At 33.0% G+C, this 11068-nt stretch overlaps 1 protein-coding gene across 1 annotated transcript; it reads left to right on the top strand.

The window, feature by feature from the left end:
• Nucleotides 1-2514: 2514 nt before the first annotated feature.
• LOC127972790 (POU class 2 homeobox associating-factor 2-like) lies at nt 2515-8763 on the top strand. The gene is made up of 5 exons (XM_052576569.1): nt 2515-2680; nt 3501-3601; nt 6737-6776; nt 6904-7205; nt 7983-8763. The coding sequence occupies exons 1-5, from the start codon at nt 2671-2673 to the stop codon at nt 8376-8378; spliced, it is 849 nt and encodes a 282-aa protein (XP_052432529.1). The 5' UTR covers nt 2515-2670; the 3' UTR covers nt 8379-8763.
• Nucleotides 8764-11068: the final 2305 nt, after the last annotated feature.

Below are 11068 nucleotides of genomic sequence, written 5' to 3'. Positions count from 1 at the left end.
AGTTGATACTTCTTCCTAACCATCTGTGCAAGTGCCGAATTATTAACAGTGTGCAATGGTGTTTAAACAAGTGGCCCCAGATAAATGGAGTGACACAGAAATGAAAAAAACATCTCAATCTTTGTTTTTATGACTGCTCACTCTTTATGGCTTACTCATCTTTATGTTGTTTCAGTATTTTCAATATTATTTGCATAACACAAAAAAAAAATAAAAAAAATAAAAAAAAAAATCCAGTATGGCGTTTTGAGTGTCTCAAAGCCATAAGTGTGTGCCATTAGCAGCATATTTGAACTGAGAGTTGCAGTGGAGGGAAATATTATACTTTACCATTATCAACGATAATCACAGTTTTCTACTAAAATATGAGGCAGCACAACAGTTTTAAACACTGAAGATTGTTAGAAATGTTTCTTGAGCAAATCAGCATAGAACTTTTTTGAAGGTTCACGTGAGACACTGAAGACTGGAGCAATGATGCTGGAAACTCAACTTTGACATCACAAGAATGAATTACATTTTAAAATATAAAAAATTAAAAAATTCATTTTTAAGTAAAATAATATTTCACTTGATTACTATTTTATAACATTTGCATATATTATTTGATCAAATGAATGCAGCCTTAGTGAGTATAAGAGACTTAAAAAAATCTTACGGAACTCAAAGTTTTGAACAGTAGTGCATAATTGAAATTGTAATGTACATACATTGTAATCTATATTATTTTTTTTTATGTTAGCATATTTGTTGTATTGTATGACTTCAGAATACATGAAATATAGTGCAAAAGCCATGGCTAATTCTTTATATAACTGGACAGCCCAGAACTTTACTTATGAAAAAGATATAGGGATATAGGCAAAATATGTGTTTTTTACAGATTTGTTGTATTTTTCTCTGTAAACGGCAAAAAGTTGATCATACTGATTTTCAAGTTAAGGATTCATTAGTTTGAATGTACATTGAACCAAAAACTATCATAACATATAGTTGATGACTTTATTTCTGACAAAACATCCCATATTTTGGTAGTGACAGTAATGCTTTTGTAGAAACCACATCACATTACAGAATTTTAACTCGCATATTAAAATACTACTAAACCATACTAAAATACAAAAAACTACATAACTGCACAAAACAGTCACTACCGAAACATGTAATCATTGTTTTGGTAATGACAATTCTATGTCAAAAAAAAAAAAAAAAAAAAACACCCAAAGATGTCACTACAAAAACTGTACCAAATGTTTTGGTAGTGACTGTTTTGGTAGCGGCAATTTTAGATACTTTTGAATAGCTCAAAGATGCTATTCAGCACATGTTAGCTAGCACAGTTCTGAACAGTGGTACACATTTAAAAACTAAGTGATATGGAATAACTCTCAAAAGAGTCTGCTTAATTGCCGAAAAAAGCTGTTCGGTAGTGACGCTTCTTAAAGTTACACACAGATCATACATTTATGGGTTTAGTTCAAATCAGTCTCAGCCAATAGATTAACACATATAGTGTTTTGGTAGTGGCATTAAAAATGCGGGACACATTTTTTTTACATACAATTTCATAATTTACAAACAAATATATATATACATGTTTTTAATTACACGATTACAAAAACAACAATGGAAAAAAAAATTATTTCAATTTCAATTTCATGAGTTGAAATTTAGGGGTTAGGGTGCGGGACATCCATCTCCCAATTGAAAGTACCCAATAAATGACGATTTTATATATATAAATACTTATTTACAATATATATATATATATATCCATTCTGTCATGATGGCAGGAATGTTGAGATAATTAATTTAGAGATTTCTTATTAACAAAAAACAACAAAATAATCTGCTGTCTTTGTATTTTGTACTTTTAATTTTCAGTCAACATTTACAATCACATTTCCATTTTATGTTTCTGGTAAGCGGCACATTTAGCGTGAGAAGAGATGGCACTGTAGGATATCCAACTGGGAGAGGTGGGATCCATATAGAAACAGGAAGGAGTGCACATGAGTCACTTAGAGAAAGGACAAAAACTCTAATCTTTGTTTTGGCAGTCACACCGTCCAAATAACCCTAGATGAAAAGTCACTAAAATGACTTACATACATCTCCAGTGCAATTGAATTCACTGTGTAGACATAAGACTTCACCATTGAGAGATGAGGTATCAGATCTTCATTTCTGGTCCACATTTTTCCCTCATTCTGAAACACCTACAACTGTCAAAATGTGGTTTTAACTAATTTTATAATGTAAGTAAGTAAACTGCCAATGTAGCATTGAATGGTGCTATAATGCTAAGCAAAGGTGTATGAAAAACACACCATGCTATAATAAAAACCTGAAATGACCAGCAAAGGTTAGTCTTGAAATTACCAACTATGATGGCGTGTCATTCGTGCTCACTCCTCGCTAATCTGGAAGGTTGATGCAAATGCTTGAAAAACGTCCTGGCAATTATTTGCATGCAAACAAATGTGTGAGGGTCATTTCAAAAGCTGACTTCTGATCAGCATCTATAGTATAGTTCACTAAGCGGAGTTGGATTTCGTGTCTTTGGTATAATGGTCAAATTCAGCTGGAGTTTGGGAGCAGACCTAGTTGTTTCACTGGGATAGATAGCTGAGCAGATTTCCTGCCATTTACATCTGACGCATCTGCATCATGGAAACGGGTAAGGTGCAATTTAACCTCTTTATTGGCATCTAAAAACTCTAGCTTGAGCTCAGTTTTAATCATGCTGTTTAATTTGAAGTTTAAGATTTATCTCCTCGGAATGATTAAACGCCATCATTTAATATGTAATGTTAACCAGTCTGATTGCTTAATTACAAGACAAAATCAGTTTTAACATTTATAATGCAGCTAAAATGGTATTTCAGACCATCTTCAATGCTTCAGAGCTCCTTCATTCATGAAGCTGGGGTCTTTTACATAACGCTACAATGATTTTTGCATGCAATTTCCTATCACCATCATTTTAAATTGCAAATACACTGTTCTGTTGACTAGGATCTTTGCTTCCCAGGAATTATCTTTTTGTATTTTCTCGAAATAAACTTGAACATCAATGCTGCGCGATGACCTTGCTTTCCTCTGTCTGTATCCTACTCCCTTTAGCTACGAGGTCGTAAAGGCAGATTGACATAAACATAAAATAATAATCGTCCCCTCGTGATGTTTCAACTAGACGGAGTTAGTGTTTGTAAACTGACCGATTTGCATTGACCAAAACCAAAGATAATTTCCATGCCAGTTATAGATGCACACCATAAAACTGACAAGAGATACTGTACCTGCTCGAAAATGAAGCTGCAAATGAGAAATTATCGTGCACTTGTGATCATAAACGTGCAGTTATTAAGCAAACCAGACCTTGTGCATGAATACCATCAACAGCTGTATTTGTTTTTGCAGCTGAATGATTGATATCCTGCACAAATGGAGTCATGTTTACAAGTGCGTTACGTTCCTGTCTTTGTGTGTTTGTGCAGAATGCTCGAAGAGAGTGTATCAGGGAGTCAGGGTGAAGCACACGGTGAAAGATCTGCTGGCAGAGAGGAGGTCACGGCAGACGAGCGGCCCGCGCTACCCTGTAAGTCCACGGCTTCATCTCACCTGGTCAATACCTCAACTGAAACACACCCCACCCTGTCATTCACAATGCCTCCTTTCACTCCATTCATGCTGCCACTCTGCTCTTCTTTCATATATGCAAACAGACAGTTTAAAACAGTTGGTATATTCTGTGCCCCGCCACTTTATTTGCTCATTGGCTTATCTTTTTTATTCTAATGATGAAGCTATGGCCTCTGATACAAGCCCTCGGAGTCTCGTCCTTTTCTCAGACGGCAAAGCCTGTTAGTGAATACCTTCACATAAGCGGCAGACAATAGAAGCAGCACTGATGGTCATGAGCTCCTGAGGTTTGGGAGTCAATCATCCTTTTGCTGCTGTAGTATGGCTATGCAAAGTCAAACACTCGCACACCTGCTCCACTGTATTGTTCCTCCTGTAGACCACAGACAAGTCGCCTGTTGTCTCTCTAGACGAGCACAAATCAGACTTGCAGACATCTGGCTGCACAAGAGAGAAAGCTTTTCTCCATGTCAATGGTACGCTGTACTGGCTTTTGTTTGAATACGGAGAGTAATGGCTTCTGACCCGCCACTCTACAAACTGATAGTACTGCGAGATTTCAAACATTCTATTAAATCTTGAGTTGTAAATTGTACCAGAAATAAATATGTATTAAATTATAAGATTCAATACTTAAAAAAAAACATTAATTGCCATGAAAATAAAATGACCCTTTCTAAAAAGTCAAAATTATATATATATATATATATATATATATATATATATATATATATATATATATATATATATATATATATATATTAATACTACTTATATATTCTTTGAAATATATTTTTAATATTCTTAAAATTATTTATGTATATGTTATCTATCTATCTATCTATCTATCTATCTATCTATCTATCTATCTATCTATCTATCTATCTATCTATCTATCTATGTTTATATTTGTACACACACACAATATTTTATGTATAATATATATATATATATATATATATATATATATATATATATTTTAATATTAAAAAGTAAATGCTTAGATGAAATATTCTTAACACTATACATTATATTTCATTAATAAATAATATGAATAATAAAAATGATGAATATTTTCCTAAATAATGAAACACCGAGCAACGAAAATCTGTTTCATTCTCTCATATTACAGTTTTGTGACCATTGTGTCTTCAGATTTCCATGCGTGATGTCCTATTGGTACTTTGAGGGGTGAATGGTAATTAATCTTTTGTAGGTAATGCAATAGATGAAAAGTAACTATGTTTTCGAAGCATAATAAAATGACATGTATGTAGGTGTCAATCATTGTGATCCCACAGGGACACGACTGGGACCAAACACATTCTACAATGGCAGAGCAGGGGGAGGGTTGCCCAGGAGAATCGGAGCATGTCGAGGCCACACAGAACAAAAATTGCTTTGTAATAAGCTTACATCTGTATCTATGGCCTTTTATTTGGGGTAGAAGAGCCATCTGCAGACTTCAGCAAACGTTGTCCACAGAAGTCATGTCCAAACACAGGACCAAAACAATACAGACACTTGCCAAGGGTTCCAGACGAACAATAGTAAAATACTACTCTTATATAATCTTTGGTCAAAGAAAAATGTTTAAATAAAAGTTGCATGGATTAGAAAGTAAACATTTTACCGTGAGAGCTGATGATACAGAATGTGATTAGATTTTATTTTGCATGTTGGCTTTAAGTATTGTTTGAAAGACAATACTCAATAATAGTAAGTGTAACTGTAGTACGAAGGAGACGCTATTATAGTTTTTGATAATATTTTTAATTATCTTTCATTTTAATATTTATTTTAAATTGTCATTTTACTTAACAGATGTTTTAATTTATTTTTTACTTGAAATTGTACTGAATTTACAGAATTTTTCTGTGTGTTCATTTTTTATATTATGTCAACATAGCTTTTATTAATTTTTATTTCAATTTTAGTTTTAGTTATTTTGGTGCAAATTAAACAAATTAAAAAAGTATAATTATATTATAATAACCTTGATAATGGCATAACATTAGATTATAGATTTTTTTTATGTTGTATGAAGTATTGTTTTACGTATTGTGTTTTTAGTAAGCAATATTTTATTAGGACTGAGACACTATTGTATTTTTGAATTCATTTATATATATATATATATATATATATATAACAGATAATGTTTTTATGAAATGTAATATATATATATATATATATATATATATATATATATATATATATATATATATCAAGTTAAATATTATTTTATTTTAAGTAACAAAAATGTTTTAGTCTTGGTTAATGACCAAGAATAGATACATATGAACGAGGCATTAAATCAAGAGCAGAGTCCTGGTAGTGGCTGCCAAGTTAATGCACAGCACTGAACTTCATTTGCCTGTTTCACACTCTTGTACAGTAGAGTTATTTCACTGCTGGCTCAAGAGGCTTGGAAACCAGCAGCCCCCTCACTTCCACCTACTCCAGCTTGGTTTATCTTGAGGCTGAATCAGGTGCAGTGTCACAGTCTTTGGAGCTCTTCAACAGCCTGATTTCCATACCATGCCTTCAAAGAGGCACTGAGGCGTAGGTTGTTCACATAGGGAAGTCTTGGGATGCGCAAATGACATTCAAATACTAGCCTCAAAATTTGTTTGCCCTCCAGCCAGTGCTGCCTTGATATCAGCTCTTTTATGCTTGTAATATGCAAACGAATGAGATCCTGTGTCTGTCTATTGCCTCACCAATAGCCCTCGACCATTTAATAACAAAATTGTATGGGACAAATCTCTAAGTCCCACTGGCGTTTTGGTAGTAGAAGAACTGAACCTTAACTAGTCGCATCCTCTAACTGGTTGAAAGAGAAAGTGAGATATACAACATATTTGTGTTTTAGAGGTGCTTTTGATTTTTGTTCTTCATTGGATCAGGTTGTTTGTTTCGAACCCTTGCACGTGAGACACCCTCTAAGATTTGGGGCAGTTCAATAGATGCATGCAAATATTTTGCGTGTTAGCTTGTCGTGTGCCATTAAGATTGGATTGCATTAGTCAAACGAACTAAATGGTCACAGAAAACTAATGGGAAATTGATGATATTAATTTTTTTCTAGGGTGCCTCGTCTCCTCCGAGTCCATTTGGTCCAATGACTGGTGAGTCTCCAACAATTTACATGCATATTAAGTCAGAAATGTGCAATGCGTTTCCTAGATGTGTTAAATTCTGTGCTTGTCATGAATTGAATTCAAGTAATGATCAAGACTGTTGTGTTCTCTTCAGGTTCTCATATGCTTCCTAGTTACTATGGCATGAGAAGACCTTTCATTTCAGATGCAGAGTTTTGTTCCTCAACAAAATCATTTTCTGCTGACGTCTACCCCTCATCGCTAACGGGAAAGTCTCTCTCGTGTGACACCGGATGCGTGCCTGGTTATTCCTCACTTATAGACAGCTTCTACCCGGAGTCTTTTGGCGACTACCGCAGCACTGCTTTCTCCAGCGGAGGAAGTACAATATTCTCGCCCTCTGCATTGTCTTCTTTGCTCCCTTCTTACTCCAGTGACACTTCACATTATTTGCTGGTAAGATATGGCATATGGAGTGAGGTGGCACAGTAGCAAAAAATGTCGGTGATTTTGAAATCTAGACAAAATCCATCTGCAAAGTCTGCAAGGGTGGGACAACATTTGTTCTGCTTAGTCGTAGAAATAGTGGTAGTCCAGCCATTTTTAAGCAATGAAGAAAGTTTTTTTTTTTTGTGATGTCAACTTTATTTTTATATGGGACAAATTTCAAATGAATCAATAAATTATCCTAGTTTTCAGGCAGTTTCATCCAAGTGCTACACATTCTTAGAAAATAGAACATAAAAATAATTATATAATTAATAAAAAATTATATTATATCATATTTTCTCTGTTTATGTAATTGCAAGTAAATATATTTTCAGTTTAGCCATTTATTTCAAACATTTGCATAAAATTGTATTATTATACATTTATTCATTTTAGCATATAAGATAGGCCCTAGTATTAATTCTAAAGACATATTTTATATACTTTATCACATTCATATTTCATTTTTTTTTTTTTGAAAATGGAAATTAAGTTTCAAATGAAACAGTTTCATCAAGTATTATACATTTTTAGGAACAGAAAATAAATATTTATGTGTCTAATTTTATTTTGTGTTAATTTTTATATTTTTATTTAATTTCAAATGAATAAAAAAGTATATAATTACTTTAAAAAAAAGTTGGCTTTAGTACAAAATTTGATTCAGTAAGTTTTTGCATGTAAATATAAATCACTGTCACCTCAGATTTGAGGCTAATGAATTCTTGCTTGTGTTCACTGCAGAGGGACTCTTGGGAGGCCACGGGGGGCGACGGAGTGGAGGGTTTGTGTGGAGATGCTCTGGCTCCCATGCCCCTATCTACACCCAGTTCTCTGGTCAACCCCGGAACCGTCAGCCCGACCCAGTTCCGCTCATCGTCCCGGGACTCTAGCATGACGTCTTCACAGTCATACTCTCTCCATTCACTAGATGAAGTCAATTATCACTCCTCATTTCAGACCAACTCTGGCAGCTTTGCTTCCCCCTCATTCATGACTGAGCCTGCGACCAAACTAGTGCCAGTACTTCCCTCAGAAGATACTGAAAGTGCGCCTTCAGCCTTGAGCGACAGCCTGGCTTGGGGCAAGGAGGACACTGCTAGCACTTGGTCACAGTATGAGGTCAGAAGGGCATTCTGAGATTGAACTGGAACGAAATGAAGGCTCACCAGCCTAGCAGATCAACATCTCTTTAATACACAACAATAAGCACTACAAGCTTTTTTTTTTTTCTTTGACAGTTTTACTTAGCAGAGCTAAGACTTAATATTGGGGAACAAATTATATCTTAAAAGTAATGTTTTTATTGTATTGTTTATTATAATTGTCTCTTCTTTCTTTATATTAAAACTGATATTGTCTCAGTAGGATAATTGGGATAATAATCAGTATAAGGAGTCTATATAACAGATTTTGAAAAAAATGTGTGACACGCAAGTGACTGAGTCTATATAAATGTATATTATCAGCAAAAATGAAGTGTTACAACATTTATAGTTGATGTGTAATATCTAACCCTATTTCTCTTCTAGTGAGTCTTTCATTTCAAAAGCATGTTGTGAAAATGGTCTTAAAGGTAAATAAACTAGAATTACAAAAAAAGGATTCTTGTAACTCTACAGCACAATGGACTGATGGAGTGTCTGATGTGAACACAACATAAAAAAAAAACCATTACATTTAATGAAACCTCAAACTTACAAACATGTTCAAGAGAACAAAATCATTAAAACACGTTTTTCTTCAGTGTATATTCATAATACACTCATATTTATTCAAATACAACTTAGAGGATTAGGAAAAATATATATAAATTAAGGGGGAAACAGATGTATTTTCTTTCTTTCAGATTTTTTAGATAAAGAGATGAAAGTCAGTTTTACTTCTAAAGAGTCTGCCAGGAACCAGATGTGTATAAAATATACCATATACAATTAATAAACTGATTATGATTTTTCAGATGCTTTACTATAATAACAAATATTCTTTTAAGATTAAAGAAAAGGGATAATTTCAGAAGGCTTACTAAAATGAAAGCATAAATCAGACCATCATTCGCAATAATAATAATAAAAATAAAAATACTGCTATCACGTTTAAAGTGTACAGAAAGCATTTCATGGTCCAATAATTAAAACAAATGTCTCTGAATTACAGTACTGATTTTATAGTCAATATTGGTATATATTTCTCTAGTCCTTTTTTTTACTCCTGCATGTGGAAAATGTGCATAAAGTGTTTACATTTATTGCCAAATTAACTATGTATACTTTATATTTATATAATATCAGAGGTGTAAAAAGTACTCAAAAGTTTTACTCAAGTGAAAGTACAAGTACTCAGTAAAAATTTTACTCAGTTAAAAGTACAAGTATCTGGTCAAAAACATACTTGAGTAAAAGTAAAAAAGTACTCCTTGAAATTGTACTCAAGTATTAAAAAAGTAGAAGTACTTTTTTTTCTGACAGACATACAGAAGAATTGTTAAAGGGAGAGAATGAAAAAATGCAATGGCACAGGTCAGACATGTATATTTAGTTCAACAACAACAATCAAAATGAAACCCAGCAGAACACCAAAAAACAAACAAACGAAAAAATACAGGGAAAAGGATTAAAAGGAAACTCCATCATTTCCACCCTCATGCCATCCTATATGACTTTCATTTATCAGATGGTAGACTAAGAGTTTTAGGAAAAAAAAAAAAAGTATCTTTATATAATGAAAGTGTATGGGACATCCAAAATGACACTTATAAAAATTATACACAAAGTGAATATGACAGTAACTCATGCAGCCCCTGTTAATGTCTTCTTAAGTGAAACGATATGTAAGAATAATACAAATACCAATATTTTAATTTTGACCGTCATGTTCCCTTTGTGTGGTTTCTGAAGTGGTCCTGTCCCCTTGCACTATATGGACTAAAAATATTTGCTTGTGTTCATGTGAAGAAAGAAAGTCATAAACATCTGGGATGACAGAGGTTCAGTAAATGGTGAGATTTTTTTTTTTTTTTTTTTTGGGTAAACTATCCCTTTGAAGAACAAGATGTGATGGAGAGGCTATAATATATTCCAGACAGAATACAGGAATGTGTTGAATTAATGAGGAGAGTCATAGAATTAATACATACAACGTTAACGTTTTAGGCCACTTTATTTGTATTGTCTATTCAATGTCACTGTCTTGATAAATAATTATTTGTGACTAATTAGATTAATTAATAAGAAAAAAATTTAGTTTAGATTAAAAAAATATTCACTGACAGTCCTAATTCCTACTTAATGATTCATATAATGACATACATGTATTGTAAATACAACTTATCCACCATCTGGCAAGAACATCACTAAACATGAATTACAATTTATTTAGCATGCAATGTTTATTAAAATATTTTTTGGAGATTTGTAACACTTAATAAAAATAAAAAAATCCCTCAAAAATAGTAATTGTATTTAAATTCTCATCACTGATTTTATTTGCACTCAATTTTGTGCATTCAGCTAATATCTAATGGACAACTTTTCTACCTCAATATGCTTCCTCAGATTTGATGGTGAACTTTTGAAGCCAGACATTTACCTGATGAAAGTCATAATTGAAGTAGAAATGTGTGTGTTTGATGCATGAAAACAATGATCATTAGTTCTCACTTCAGGCACACACGTTTGAGCTTCTGTTTACCATATTTAATGTGCACACAATAAAATAAAAATATAATATGCTTTTCAAGATGAAATAAAATTGTAAGGAGTAAAAAGTAAAGTTTTTTCATCATAAATGTAACCAAGTAAAAGTACAAGTAGTCAGTTTAAATTGTACTT

This window comes from Carassius gibelio, chromosome B15, assembly GCF_023724105.1.
Source record: "Carassius gibelio isolate Cgi1373 ecotype wild population from Czech Republic chromosome B15, carGib1.2-hapl.c, whole genome shotgun sequence".
NCBI classification, from domain to species: domain Eukaryota; kingdom Metazoa; phylum Chordata; class Actinopteri; order Cypriniformes; family Cyprinidae; genus Carassius; species Carassius gibelio.
The sequence above is the reverse complement of the archived record's forward strand: the minus strand, read 5'-3'. Positions and strand labels throughout refer to the sequence as shown.